The 15,930-nt window shown below is 46.1% G+C and overlaps 1 protein-coding gene across 1 annotated transcript; it reads right to left on the bottom strand.

Annotated features, from left to right (window-relative positions):
• Positions 1-125: 125 nt before the first annotated feature.
• On the bottom strand, positions 126-15,568 carry dmgdh (dimethylglycine dehydrogenase). The gene is made up of 16 exons (XM_060050551.1): positions 15,351-15,568; positions 14,775-14,943; positions 14,248-14,346; positions 13,643-13,807; positions 12,611-12,815; positions 10,651-10,899; positions 10,102-10,300; positions 9,405-9,574; positions 8,765-8,918; positions 6,421-6,586; positions 5,464-5,594; positions 3,871-4,088; positions 3,189-3,346; positions 2,658-2,717; positions 2,424-2,558; positions 126-1,190 (listed from the first exon to the last, which is right to left on the bottom strand). The coding sequence occupies exons 1-16, from the start codon at positions 15,467-15,469 to the stop codon at positions 978-980; spliced, it is 2,610 nt and encodes an 869-aa protein (XP_059906534.1). The 5' UTR covers positions 15,470-15,568; the 3' UTR covers positions 126-977.
• Between the last annotated feature and the right edge of the window lie 362 nt (positions 15,569-15,930).

The following is a 15,930-nucleotide window of genomic DNA, read 5'->3' as shown; positions in this document are numbered from 1 at the left end:
TTGGTTAGCAGTGATGCGCCTGATCGGCCCCTCTATATGAGTCATTGTGTGTTCTTCTATATCTACTTCTATATCTAAAAGAAAGGGAGACAAATGTTGACCCTGGACAACAAAATGCAACAATGTGCAAGCAGTTTTCCAATTTATATGCCAACGTCAAATTATAAAGCTTTATAAAATCTGCCCAAATAACAGCAAACTTATTATTGTTTTGGAAAACAACGTTTTCTAACTATTGCCTTTTATTTAATACGTTTTCAATTAGGCTTAAATTAAACAGGACCAGTTTAATGAACATCAACGGTATTGTGAAAATGTACAAAAAGTAGTGTGCTGTAAGCACTGTTCCCTTTGTTTCTTGCTGTATATCTGACATTGTATTTTTCATTTTGTTAAATTAAAATCAATTGAACGACTGTGTTCAACACATCCATGAAATGTTATCACATCTCAACTGTAAATTATGCAAACTTAAGCAAATGTATGCAATATATTAGACCTACCTATTGAAAAATACTATTTAGTTTTCCTTTCATTATAAAAGCTTATGATTTAAGATGTAGGTATTGAATTCTTCAAGATAAAGAATAAGGCAAATATGCATCAGGAAGCAAATATACATTAAGCATCACCACCATCACAGTAAAATGTAAGAAGATCAACTCCATCTAAGACTTCTTTAGAGAATACTGACAAACAACTTAGGTCAAATGCACCGATGGCAAAAAGCTGAACAGGAAGTGACTGAACCAAAGAGGGCCATTTGTGACATAACCACAGCTTCAGTTTCCATGCCCACTTCCCCTTCGAGCTGCATGTATCTTCACATCATTCAAACAAAAAGCTCAATGCATTGGAAAACCAATACAAATATCTTTGTTTTGTCTTTTTGTTCTTCATAAACCACGTGTCTCCTCATTCACGGTAATTAAAACCAGAAAGAGAAATAGCTCATCGTCGGCTAGTCAAGATTCTGCTCAGGCTTTGCTCTTGGACTTCTTCTGCAGCCTGGTCCTCGTAGGTTCGGTGAGGACGAGAGGTTCCTGGACCACCATGGCGGCGTACTTCCTCCCCAGCATCTCCACCTCCACCTTCTGGCCCACGGAGCACAGCTCCACCGGCAGGTAGGCGAAGGCCAGGCTCTGCTGGGTGCTGTAGCTGTACGCCCCAGACGTCGTGTTGCCCACCACCTGCCGAACAACACCAGGGCAACGTGTCGGGTTAATTCTTCTGGAATATTCATCTGAATATTGGGTTCCATAGGACATTGTGAAGGCGTTGTCCAGGGCCGGCGCTGACCGTTTCGGTCCCCTGGGCGACTCAAAGTTAAATTGCGCCCTGGACAGGGCTTCCCGTGCCCCCTCCCTTCTCCGTTCCGTTTGGGAACATGTTTGGTTTCATTTCGCTTGTTTCGTATATTTTTATTAATTAATTAAGGGCGCCACCAGAGAGCACCCCCAACACATTTGCCGCCCTAGGCAATCGCCTAGGTCGCCTATGCTGAGCACCGGCCCTGGCATTGTCAAACCCGTCACACTAGCTTCAGCTTGGGTGCCCAACCAATAGAAAACCACCACTCTGGAAAATATATTAAAGGCATATTGTACGATTTTCAGTGATATGCACTTTTTAATATGTTGTTGAAATTGGTTTATACATCCTGACAGCAATAAATAACTTATGGGCAATGAAAAAGAAGCGAAAAAAAAACGAATTCTGTATCTGCTATAAACCTGTTAAAATGCTTACCAATCGGAGACATTGTACCCGAATCTAAAGAACCAATCACAAGCCTGCGCGTTCTCTCCCCTCTGTGTACGAGCATGAGCCGGCCTGAGCGCGTTCACGGAGGGCAAAGAAAGCGTTGTTATCATAGTAGTTCATGACAGTGGACTAGACCTAGTGAGCCTACAACGTTAACACGATGGAAGAAAAAAAACAGAAGTTACCACTGCCACCGTTACTTGCCCCGGTTCATCCTTTTAAAAAGGCAAGAAAAGGAAAGACAGAAAATGAAAAGGCAGCAACAAAAAAAAAGTTGGAGAATGCTCGAGGAAAAACGAGAATAAATATTGGATTCGCTTTTCAGCGATGGCGACAGCTGAGGGAGTTGAATGGCCTGAAAAGTGACGCAATGGTTGCCGTTGAAGTAAGCCGTAAGCAGCATTAGCGCTCGTGCACGGCTCTGTGTCGAGGGGTTGGGGCAGGGAGTCCTGAAGGGTGGGGGAGGAGTTAAACGGAACTCCGAAGAGAAGCTAATTTCAAATCATGCTAGCTCTCTCACATCATACAGTATAGCTTTATTGAGGAGCAGCAGACAGTTTATAATTTAACTGGAATTCTGCTTGTTTAACAACTTTATAATTTTTGGTGGGACCCAAACGGAACCGTATTAAAGTGGAACAAAGCAACGTGAAGCCCACCTTGCCATTGAGCCAGATGGTCTCATTGCCCTCGGGGTCCACGTTGTCGGTGTCCATGGTGAGGTAGGATAGCTTCCTCTTTAGACCCTGGGCCTTGACCTCCTGCAGGGCTGCCTTCCCAATGAAGTCTGCGGGCTGCAGACCAGCACAAGACAAGAAAACAAGTTATCATCAGCAGCAGCAGCAGCAGACTGCCAGATTGGGATCGAAGCCCGTACATAAATCAGTTGTTACCTTGTTCAGTTTGATGAAGTACTCTAAGCCTGCCTCCAGAGGATTGGTATCACAGTTCATCTTGAGCAAAGGGGGAAAACCATGTTAATTTAATCATGTATAATAATTTTATATTTAGTTACATTGTGTAACATATAAAGGTATATACCTTTTAAGTTCGTAGCTTAAAAGGACCTGGACATTTCTGTAGTCAATGCTGATCCATAGTGATATCAATAATGTTAAAAATAGGTTAAAATGTTATCAAATGTCATGTTTTTAAAAAACTATAAAAATGCTTGCCAACCCGTACCTCTCTCTTTGTTTACAAGAAACACCTCCCACTCAACTTGAAACCCCTCAGACTCACCAGAAACCCCTCCCACTCACCAGAAACCCCTCCCACTCACCCCTCCCTGTAACGCCACCCAGCCGAGCTACGCTAGTTCACATCCAACAGCTGTAAAGCCATTCAGAGGGGACACAACTCTGAAAACCTCCTGCCTACTAACGATGAAAGGTCAAAGATCATTCTATCAGGGTGGGCAGTACCTCGGCCCCCCATCCTCTGAAGCCCTTCTCCAGCCTCATGGAGTTCATGGCGTAGGTACCGAAGTTATCGATGCCCTCCTCCTGGCCAGCCGCCATGATGGCCTGATACAGAGCGGCCATGTCCTTCTGCTCCATGTACAGCTCCCAGCCAAGCTCCCCTACACACACACACACACACGTACGCACGCACGCACATACACGCACATGCACACACACAAATGCGCACACACACGTTAAACATGCACACACACACAAACACACACACATACACACAAGCACACACGCATGCACACATGCGCACACACGCACACACACACACACACACACACACACACACACACACACACACACACACACACACACACACACACACACACACACACATTAAACAAAGAGTCAGTGTGTACCAAAAGGGTTCCCAATCTACGGGTTCAGAACATCACTTTGAGTCACTAGATATGCATATGAGTTTACAGGAGATGGATTATTTCTAAAATACGTTTTTGATTTACAAATCTATTATAATCTCAGCTCCTGTAGACAGACGGATCTGCCTAAAGTTCTGGGAGTGAACCAGAACCAAGGGAACTGGGTATTAAATCCCAGAAAAGCAATCAACTAACTAAACTTGGAGTAGTATCTCTACATATGTGATATAAACGGTTCGGAAGGTGTTCAGTACCTGTGTAGGAGATCCTAATGGCCTGCGTCGGAATGCCCGCCAGCTTGATGGTCTTGCAGTGGAGGAACTTGAACCCTGCGTCGCTCAGGTCCTCATCGGTGATCTTCTGGAGAACCTTCCGGGCACTGGGTCCCGCTACGCCCAGAACGCCTAAGTCCTCGGTCACGTTCTTGATGTCTACCTCGTAGCCGCCTTCCATGATCTCCTTCTCCATCCACCTGGGGAGAAAGAGGTGGTCAGATGGGATGATATGGAGTGGTAGGCGAGGGGCTGGGATATCGACCTCCTTCCGAAGGGTTGTGTGTTTGAGCCTTGGTTTGCACGGTCTAGCTGCGGGCCTAACCTTCATCTGTTCCGTACCGACAAGCATCTCAATGCACTGTAAGTTACATGGACTGTAGCCCCTGCTAGTTTATTGTAGGAGTTCCTTTAAAGGACTAACATATTAATAAGGGAAATGTATGTCTTAAGCTCAGTTCACAGTACACAATTTTTGCCAGATTTTCTGATCGCCATGATTTTCAGAAATCAAAGACAAAAGCCCGAGCTCGGAGGCTCCGGTGGGCGCTCCGGTGAGGGCTCCGGTGAGCGCTTGGAGCTCTGCCCACGTCTCACAGAGCTCCAAGATATCTAGCAGGTTAAATACCTGATAAAACTGATAGTTTTTTTTTCTCTGAAGCACTTTGAGATTCTTGAATATAAAGTGCATTATAAATAAAATTAATTATTATTATTATTATTATTATTAAATATATCTATATTTATAGATATAATCTATCATTATATAAAAACAATGAGGAAAACCACCTTCTTGCGGGCGTTCTATTTTAGTGTGTGTCTCTTTGGCGCGCGTTTTGATGACTTAAGCTGGCAGGACCAGACAAAGTTAGTGGAGAGGTAGTAGAGAACGGACTAAGGTGATTTGGAGACCAGACTCCATGTGGAGCCTTCCTCGTGCAACATTTTCAAATGTGCCACTCCCTGTTGCAAATCAGTCAACAGGAGTGCGAAACCTCAACGACCTCAGGATACCCGTGACAAGATGTTACAAGTTGTCTAATATGTGCATTGAAGCGATCTCGCAGCTAGACCAGTTGTGTAGTGTGTAGGGCCTACGGCCACACACACACACACACACACACGTTTCAAAGAGCATGTTGTGAACAGAGGGCATGTCTTGAACATTTAAACTAGTTTTTCCAGTCCATGCTGTAATTAAAGTGTCAGATTTAACCACTCTTCTGCAGCAGGTGGTTATGTAGTATTAGGGTCATGGTGTGTTATGCACTATTATGTACTATTAATGTGTGTGTTTGTGTGTGTGTGTGTGTGTGTGTGTATGTGTGTATGTGTGTATGTGTGTAAGTGTGCGTGCGTGCGTGCGTGCGTGCGTGCGTGCGTGCGTGCGTGCGTGCGTGCGTGAGTGAGTGAGCGAGCGAGCGAGCGAGCGTGTGTGCATGTTGGTGCATGTCGGGTGTGTGTTTGTTTGTGAGTGTGCGTGAGTATGCGGCGTGCGCGTGTGTCGTCTCTGTGAGTGCGTGTCTGTGTCAGGTGAGTTAGGTGTGCACATGAATACCGGTGGCCCCCTCTTACCGGAGGTCGTGAAGCTCGGACCCAGAGCCGGTGATCAGCATGAACTCGCCAGGAGCCGACTGCGTGATGGTGACCTCAGCGTACACGTGCCCGCTGGGGGTCAACATGTGACTGATGTTGGTCAGACCCACCTGAGGAAAATGGGTGCAGATGAGTGAGGAGGGGCACAGAAAGAGGGACGGATCCAGGGATGTTAAGGGGTGTAACGGATACTGTACTGGACAGATAATGTAAAGGGAGCCACTCCATAGTATGGAGACATTGATACATGCATCACCAGTCTATAACTAATTTGAGTGTGAACACTACACTAGGAGCAGGTAAGGAGGCAAACCACCGAGCTGAGGTCCCAGCACACAGCACAGCACTTGGATCCTGCCTTTTGATTATGCTTCTTTAATTACTTTGGATCAATGCTCCTTCAAGTCAGTAGGTGAAGCGATATACTGTTTGCAATTTAAAAGGTGCTGTAGGTACTTTTTAAGAGTTATCATTTGAGTTTAATAGGTAAGAAATACCATAGCCATCTGTCCGCTGTTATGAGTGAAATTTTCTGTGAGAAGATCTGTTTAGAGGGGACTGCGCCCTCCTCTGTGAGACCGTTAACATTTTGGAAGGCTCCCGACTCATGAACACTTGGGGAAATCCATCTTTCCTGTCAATCATATTCGTGCCCTCAGTGTTATGATCTCAATGGCAGAGGGATGTAGGGAGGGAGGGAGCAGTATGGGAGGTTACATTTTTTAGGGTTGTATAGTTTTCGAAATCTTGCTCTCATCCGCTCTCTCACTTTGTAACTCTCAAATCCCACCTACCGCCACTTTAAGCTTAAAAAATAATGAGGAAATTATCCTAGTATGAGGGGCTCAAGTAATTGTACAATACTGTGCAGTTCAGACATTGAATTATTTAGTACATCGATAATTAAATAATGAAGTAAGACCATGGGAATTGTACCTTGGGCATCGTGTTGGCAAAAAGTCTATCCAGCAGCTTCTGGGAGTCCCTCCCCTTCACGGTGAACTTGCCGAAGGGCGTCAAGTCGATGACACCAACCTTCTCCATCACCAGTTTGCACTCCCGACCGACCGGTCCAAACCAGTTGGTCCGACGGAAACTAGGCCTACGGAACACCAGACAAACATGACCATTAGTGATGCCCCATTAGGGATGGAGGATACAGGAGCAGTTTACAGGAGTTAATTCAACCTCACCAGAGGTCACCACCTGATGCCATTTGTAATGTAAGTTATTTAAAGGTCCCATGGCATGCTACTTTATGGATGCTTTTATATAGGTGTTAGTTGGCCCCTGATACAGTATTTGACGACGTTCAAGGAATTGAGCCTTGGTGCAGAATAACAGCCACAACGAGCCAGTCCCACAATGAGCTTTCCACAAACGTGCCGTTTTTTAGAGGCGGGTCAAGGTGGAGGGTCAGGGTTTGGCCCTGAGCAGCTTGCGGCCACGGTACTAAGCACAAGTGTTTACAGTGGATGCATCGCAATGGCTCGGAATCATAATATCATCCGGAGGCGCACACAGCTTTTGGCCGTGTTCTGTTAATATAATACTCCGGGTAGTACGGCAGGAGTCCTGGAGGTTTATATCGAAATAATATCATATCATATAGAGTTATCTATATAATATAATATATATTAAACGACTGCGTCGGGTCCTCCGACATCTGTAGTTCTTCCACTTCCACATCAATCTGAAGTACAGACTGAACCGCGTCATGGAGGAGAAAGGGATTGTTGCCATTTGTGGACTGCCGTACTTCCACAACGAGACTCGTAGTGGGGGTTATCTCGGCCAAGGTTGAGAAGGAATTGGGGGAAAGGAACTCTGGCTCTGACTCCCTGAAGTCCAGATTGAACTGACATGGAGGAGAAAGGGATTGTTGCCCGCGATTGCTGCCCAGGATTGTCTCCTGCATGGCTTCTCGGCAGCGGGGCTCCGGCAGCGGGGCTCCGGCAGCGGGGCTCCGGCAGCGGGGCTCCGGCAGTGGGGCTCCGGCAGCGGGGCTCCGGCAGCGGGGCTCCGGCAGCGGGGCTCCGGCAGCGGGGCTCCGGCAGCGGGGCTCCGGCAGTGGGGCTCCGGCAGTGGGGCTCCGGCAGCGGGGCTCCGAGGGAGAGAATCGCAGGCAACAATCGCGGGCAACAATCCCTTTCTCCTCCATGTTGCGGTTCAATCTGGACTTGTGGAAGTAGGCTACCAGAGATGTCAGAGAACCCGACGCAGTCTAGTCTTTTCACCCAATGGGAGCTTTCCGCAGGCTTGCGTTATTGTGTGTGTATTCACACACACATGTGGCGCTCGTACAGTCGTAGCTCATTGTCTCATTGGCGGGCCAAATTCTCTTGGCGGGCAAAGCAGAGAAAGAGTTAACCTGGCCCCATATGATGACATATGGGATCAAATTCCAAATCGGCACGTCTGAGCTTTAATTTTTTGTGGGGTAGAACATAGGCAGGCTAAGGGAACTCATATTAATGTTAGAAAACCTCATAAAGAGACATTTTCATGCCATTGGACCTTAAAAATAATAAATGATAAAGGCCTTATAATAGCACTGTTTAATGTAAATACTAATGTGAGAATCAAATTGAGAAGACATGCAAGTTTAAATAACATTGTTGTGTGCATGGGAATGCAAATTATTAGTCATTCCATTTCTAGAGGCAGAAATAGGAATGTAATCTTACTAGAAATTCCTCAGATCCATCTCAATGCTTTATCAAAGGTAATGAGCTGATTAGAACGTGGGGTTGGTGGTGTTGAGGTGGGGAGCAGACAGCTGTGGTTTTGGATCCATAATCTCAAAGGTGGGCTTGTATAACATGGGCTCTGAGTAAGCATGGGGTCGCTGACACATTGACAGAATCCACGTCCCTGCTGGAGGTCAGGCCGAGGTTATCTGGGCCGCTGAAGGACAGCGCCACTATTCTCACAGACTCCGGATTAGTGATAAAATAACTAGTGACTTGGATCAGTAGTAACGCTACACAGTGGTGGAGTGCTCCGTTAAAAAGGCAATCTGCTGAGACATGGTTGAACAAAAAGGGTGATCGTTGGCACTACCATTAAAAAATGCATGCGCGCGTGTGTGTGTGTGTGTGTATGGGTGTGTAAGCGGCCCGCAGCAATGAAACCGGAGAACAGAATTTCAATTTCATGGGAAACTGACACTATAATTAACAGTGCCACACACAAAAGCATTGTAGTTGCAAAAGGAGCTGTTACTAATGAATAGTGAACACTGAGTTTGTCTCTGAACTGAAGATGTGGGTAACGTTACTTGTATCCGGCGTCGTCTCCATCCTTGCAGAACCAGTGGGGCTGTTCCCATCCGGAGTGGAAGCCCATGGAGGCCTTGTCCTTCAGGAGGTTATACACCCCGCTGGTCCTGTAGGTGGGGCGGCCAGCAAAGCGCTCCTCCTTAGGGAAGCCCACTGAAGTAATCAAGAGCAGAGCAGCGACAGTGTGAGCTTCTAACAACAAAAAACATTATTATCATAAACATTGTGAGGTTATTGGGCGTGTTGCTGACGTGTTGATGACGTTTCTATCATGCAACAGGCACGAAACCGGGAGCCTCGTACTTTTCGCTTCTCGCCTGTATTTGCGTTCTAACTTTTAACTGCTTTCCACTCTACTGTAAATAAAGTGGCTCAGCCGCCATCTTCTAAAACAAAACAGTGCGACTTGCGCTGCATACATTATGCGTCACGTCCGGCCTCCTACACGCTCTGCCCGGGCGCAACCCCTCGCCTACAGTTCCGGAGTATCTCCAGCACGCGCGATGAACACGTCTGATGCGGCTGATCTCCTGTGTTGCATGTGTGAACGGGCGACTCCAAATCCTCTCCGGAGCTGATTCTCACGAGAGGATCCGGAGCTCCTGTGCGAAGGGCCCGTTAGCCCACCGGACCACCTACCCACGTTGTTGTAGCCGTACGACTCCCTTGCCTTGGCGCACATGTAGGGGACGTCCGTCCATCGGCCGTAGCGGTTGGGGTCACACTCGATGAGATCATAGGGGGGCTCCCCAGAGATGATCCAGTCACTCAAGAACTTCCCGATTCCTCCAGCGTGGATCACCCCGTAGCTGGTGGGGAAACACCACGTTCAATCAATGAGAATGAGGCCTGATAGCGGCGAGGGTGTTTGCAATGTGCGAAATACGGAGGGGGGGGGGGGCTGGGGAGCTCCATCCCCTCGATTTACCCATGAGACCTCCTGAAAGCCTCCAAAACAAAATTTGAGGGGGTCTAAAATGTCAAAAAATTTATTCACAAATATGTTATTTTTTGCCAAGTGAAGCCAGCCAGTCCTGTGCAAATTAGCCATGTATTTCGCACACTGGGTGTTTGATACCCGGCTGAAAGGCACAGGGTTTGTTTGCACCTGTAGCCATCCTTCAGCTGAATAACCGCTACCTGCTCCTTAATGACCCGTCTCTGTAATGTCTAACCCCTACCTGCTCCTTAAAGACATGTATCTAAATTAACTATAAGCTTGCTTGGATAATTATTATTATTTTAATGTTGGCTAACCCTTGACTTTTAAGTAACATGAACTGACTTAAATGTGTAAACACACATCCAGTTAGAGCAGAAGAACATCTCGACTCACCCGAAGCCGATGGCCGTCCAGTAGTTGCTAGCTCCCTGGTGCGGTCCGACCATTGGAAGCAGATCAGGCGTGTATGTGATTGGTCCAGACACGATATTAATGATGTCAGCCGTCTTCAGCACAGGAACCATCTCCATGGCCATCTCCACGTGGTCCATGATTCTGTCCAGGTCTGACTCAAACAGCTCCTTACCAAACCCTGAGGATGAACAAGCAATTAGAATGATGGCTACGATAACACGAGCTAGGACAGCGAGAGACTGTTACACATCAGATAGGCAGAGGCCGTCTAAGTTAACAAGACGACAAGCCCTGATAGATACTTCAACAAACATGTTTTCATCAATGTGATATTATGAGGTAACATAATGTAATGTAAATATCTGTCTCTTCATTTTAGGAGTTACAGACTATGTGCTTTATTTAATTTCACTGGGAAGAATATAAAATAAAATAAGAGCTTTTATAAAAAAAATAAAAGATTGAAATACATGAAAATGGACCAATGAGAAGGCCCTTTATGTATCCAGGGAGAATCGGGCCACCGACCTGGCGGCACTCCGTCTCTGACCCAGGAGTCCTGCAGCACCATCTTCTCCATCTTCTCGTAGGGCCCGAACAGCAGGCCGTCCCTCTCCTGGCGGAGGTAGTACGAGCCCTCCAGGTCCCGGATGACGGGCAGCTCCGTCTTCAAGGCCTTCACCTCCGGCACCGTCGCCGTGACGACGTACTGGTGGTGAACCGGGATAGTGGGGTGCTGGAAGCCAATCAGGTTGCCCACCTCTCTGGCCCAGAATCCTGTCACCAATCAACATACGTGTGTAAGTCCACGATCATCATTAACAACCATATCTTATTTGGTCTTTGGGTGTTGTTCAACCAAGTGACCTAATGGAAACAAACATAAACATAGATAGATATTTATACATCAAAGCACTGTTTTCAGTTGCTTGCATACACCAATAGCTTTTCAGCAGTACATTGAAATGATTTGGCGAGATCTTTTTCAGATGGTTTGACGCTCTGCCGCCCCCTTGTGGACACTTTAACATGAGGTGGAGACAACACCAAGCAGCCCTGCCAAGGTCCGCCTCGTGTAACGCTCTGACGTGGACCTTCAGAAACACGTTGACGGTAAAACGGCAAATTCAGCCGGTCCCTTGCATTGTTGAGTCCATGCTCTGCCAATGTAGCAACTATCGGTCCTCCACTCATTGCTCACGCTGGGTTTAGTAGGCTACGACGTTAGGAGTAGGAGGAGCATGGCGCAAATCGAAAGCAGAGGAACAGGGAAAGAGACACCAGAGATCCTGGTTCTAAGAAATGCTTCCACAGCCTGCAAGGATCTGGTTTCCCAGAGTTATTTCTGCTGACTGAAAAGCGAGAGCAACTGTTCCCAATCCCATTACAAAAACAACGAACATGCACACACACACACACACACCCACACCCACACACACACACACATGCACATACCCACACAAAAACATACAGGCATATGCACACACACATGAAACAAATGCATGTACAAGTACACAGACACATACACACAGAAATATGCATGCACACAAACACATTTACAGTAGGGTGTGTGTCAACTTGTGTGTCAACACTTAGTTTCTGCAGGTCTTGACATAAATGCTATGAACTACAGTGGGAACAGCAGCTGTCTCGACAGAGAAGGGCTTGTCCTGAAGTTTGAGTTTTGTGCTCAGGGGGTGTCGTGAGGAGCTGCTCCAGGATTGGTTGGAATCTGTTTGCTTTGCGTGTTTTGGCCCCTCTGCCCAAACTGAGGGCACCCAGTCCAGATAGCACACAACAATCATATTTATCTAATGTATCACTGTACAAGAATATGTGTTTTCAAAAGTGCATGTATAATCATGTTTAATTAGTGGGAGAACATTCTAGTAGTTAGTTAGATAGTAATAGTAATATATATATATATATATATATATACACAAATATTTGAGCAGCATAAACAATATTGTTTATTTTTGTGATGTTAATTGATTGAATGTCGTGTGAAGAGTTATTATGCTCCCCAACTAATGACCATAGAGGAATCCAGAACTGTTGTGAGTTAAGAGTCACACAAGCAAAAGAAGACTTGATAACAAGATCAACCCAGAGCTGGTTTGACCCGGTTCCAACCATGCGCCCCTCCGCGTCCCTATATCTAGTTCTGTGCGGCTGGTCAAAGTTTGTGGTCTGTATGCTGTTCCTACGTTATGTAACCACTATAGAACTGCAGGTTACAAAATGTATTAGCGTTGGCTAATTTCTGAAGTTCCCAATTAAGTGGTGTTTCAGCGGGCAGAAAATGGCTGCAGGACATACCTAAACCAGCAGCGGTAAGCTGTAAACCCGCTCTGTAAACCATTATGTTTCTATTTTGCAGTTTTATATTATAATGTCAACATAATATAATCATAATATATTTCTGTTCACCAGGGCTGTGATGTGACGCAGTGTTTGTACGCCCAGCATGTCTCATCTTCAGACCTACCCGTAGCGTTGACGATGCGCTTGGCCCGTATTGTTCCGTGAGGAGTCTGCACGTCCCACGTCCCTTCTGAGGTGGGGGTCAGACCCGTGACCGGGGCTGGGTTGTAGATCTGGGCCCCGTACATCCGGGCCCCGGCCGCCAGGGCCATGGTCAGGGAGTAGGGGTCGATGTGGCCGTCTCCAGGGTTGTAGAGACCCGCCAGAACCTGAAGATGAACACAGAGCAGGATAGAACCACTGAGGATAGAACCACTTAGGATAGGAACACTTAGGATAGAACCCCTTCATTATAGAACCACTGAGGATAGAACCACTCAGGATAGGACCACTTAGGATAGAACCCCTTCATTATAGAACCACTGAGGATAGAACCACTCAGGATAGGATCACTTAGGATAGAACCCCTTCATTATAGAACCACTGAGGATAGAACCACTCAGGATAGGATCACTTAGGATAGAACCCCTTAACTGTTGAACCACTTAGAACAGAACCACTTAGAACAGAACCACTCAGGATAGGATCACCTAAGATAGAACCACTTAAGATAAAACCACTTAGGATAGGACCACTTAGAACAGAACCACTTAGGATAGGACCACTTAAGATAGGACCACCTAGGATAGTGCCACTTGGGCACTATCCTAGGTGGTCCATTTACAGTTAGGGCATCTAGCAGACACATTTATCCAGAGCAACTGACAACGGTTAATACACACATTGACACAATGAGGGTGACAGCCAGCTCGTCAGGAGCAGTAAGGGTGAGGTGTCTTGCTCAGGGACACCTCGACACTCAGCTAGGAGGAGCCGGGGATCTAACTAACAATCTTCTGGTTATAAGGCAACCTGCTCTACCTCCTGAGCTGAGCTGACCCAATCATGAATCCACATCACCCGGTCTTAATTCCAGTAAAAACCGGAATGGATCCTGTTCATAGACCGTTCCAGCTACAGGCCTATATCTTCAATACTGTTGTTGTGTGCTGTTAAGGGCCGTTAAGATGTTTCTAGCCATGTAAACATGTACTACCTTGTCCATGTTGAGCAGAGGGAAGAGCTCCTGCACCCTCTCTGGTGTGATGAGGAACTGCGGCGTGGGGTGCCAGTGGGCGCGGGCCATCTGGTACTTCAGCTCGTCCACCCGCACAGCGGTGCTGGCGATCCGGATGCTGCCGGGCTGGTGGAAGCCCACCGCCTGCAGGGACGGAGGGCGCCGGTCACACACACGCACACGCACACACACACACACACACACACACACACACACACACACACACACACACACACACAAAAATACACACCCGCACGCACACACACGCACAAATGCATGCACGCGCACACACACACACACCCACACATACATACAATTACACACACACACACCCACACACACACACCGCACACAAACACACTCACACAAACACACCACACACAAACACACACACACGCACACACCCGTGACTTAGGCCATTAGTGTGAAGTAACTTTGGATCCAGATTGTGTGATGTATGATAATATCATCCTGTATGAATCAATATAACATCATGATGATATATATATATATGATAATGTCATCATATATAAATCAATATAACATCCTGATATATGAATGTATAAGGGGTTGGATGTCCTGACCTGTCCTGTCTCCTCCTCCAGGGTCTCGTACAGCTTGATACTGTTGTAGTGAACCTTCTTCAGGTTGATCCCAGGGTGGTAGTATGCAGTCAGACCAGCCTGCACAGACACATGGTTCATTACAAAGATCTAAGAACAATCCATACAGCAATGCCACTGTAGAGAGTTGGTTCAAATTGGATGTTAACATTAAAATAATATAGATTTTTGTTTTCTAATTTATTTTTATTTTTCAGGATTGTTTTGAGTCTGCAATGCATTGATTTGAAATCGGTGGGAAGACCCTTTACAGTATTAGACACTTTGGTTTTATTGTTTAATGCAAATGGTGATGCCCACCTAAATCTGTATATTGAACTGACAAAATGCTTTCTGTTATATAGATCTGCATGCCGGCCCACTTTGATAACCCAGCCCTGAGCATCGCTGCTTCACACCTTCATACTGGTTTGATAACTACAAAAACATCATCATCAACAACAACCACTACAGCGATATGATACTATTGCTACTGAGGAACGACTTACAGCGTGCCAGGTGGAGCCTGCCGTCAGCTCGGATTTCTCGAGCAGCACCACGTCCTTCATGCCGCCCTTGGCGAGGTGGTAGGCCAGGCTGACGCCCACGCAGCCCCCGCCGATGATGACTGTGTCCGCGGTGTCCTTCCAGCGCTTCCCCAGCACGGTTGACGCGTCTCTGAGCACACGAGGGGGCAGTGATTTAACCATTGGCAGGCTACAGTATGTTTTTAGTGACTTAACCATTGGTAGGCTACAGTATGTTTTTGTTATCATGTGTGGGGTTTATTGGGGGTCGAGAGATGTTTGCCAGACAATGCAGAAGCGATGTGAACGTAGACCATTGGTCTATGTAGCAAAGGAAAGTGATTTTCACGCTCGTTGATAATTTTTTCTGAATTTCTGACCAATTTGAAGAATCTTGTAAGGATTAAAAAACCCGCTCTTTTGATTCGCCAACAACTTTATCTCTCTGGATTAGGCTATTCCTCTGCATGCAAAAAAATACTGTTTAATAGCCTACTAAAGTGGGATTATGCTAATGAATAGAAGTGTCTTCCAAAATGAAAAGAAAAAGGGTCTCACCTGTCATTATTTTTTCTTGATGTACTAGATATTGTGCGAATTGGAAGTCGTGCAATCCCCCGACGCAACGCCAAGTCTCTTCGCACTTGAACGTTTATAATGTTAAATATCCGCGACATAATTGATCAAGTGAAAGGCAGGGAATGCCACTCAAACAAGGCGTGCGTGTCCGTAGACCCACGTTGCAAATATCACTGGTGCACATTTGGTACACAAACTACGACCCGCCTCCAACCGAGTGAAACTTTAACCGGATCCCCCACTGAACCTTTGGGTCACGCCTTATTTGCTAGGACTCCAAATATAGGCCACATATATCATTGAATAACACACACTCTCATTGAATAAAATTTTTGCTGTATTGGTATGGCATTAGAATCCTGTCACAATACAAACATGAGAAACAAGTTTATAAGGCCTGTTAATCTGTGATTGAAAACCCCACATCTTGTAAAAAAAGGTTCTGCAACATTGAAAAGAAAGATTATAGCCTAAATAAAAGATATATATTATAGCCTTCAAACAAGCAAACATGATTTTGTGTGCAATTTTCCTTCTTCATTATTCTCACCAACAGATA

Source organism: Gadus macrocephalus, chromosome 4, assembly GCF_031168955.1.
Source record: "Gadus macrocephalus chromosome 4, ASM3116895v1".
NCBI classification, from domain to species: Eukaryota; Metazoa; Chordata; class Actinopteri; order Gadiformes; family Gadidae; genus Gadus; species Gadus macrocephalus.
This window is presented reverse-complemented; position numbering and strand designations above follow the sequence as displayed.

Bases quoted from the DNA above. Each gene is read 5' to 3' on its own strand.
- dmgdh (XM_060050551.1), bottom strand. From the start codon at position 15,469: ATGTCGCGGATATTTAACATTATAAACGTTCAAGTGCGAAGAGACTTG. The intron at 9,575-10,101 runs GTGAGTCGAGAT...TTTCCCCACCAG, and splicing joins TGGACGGCCATCGGCTTCGG to CTACGGGGTGATCCACGCTG. The intron at 2,718-3,188 runs GTACTGCCCACC...CCTTTGCTCAAG, and splicing joins TCAGAGGATGGGGGGCCGAG to ATGAACTGTGATACCAATCC.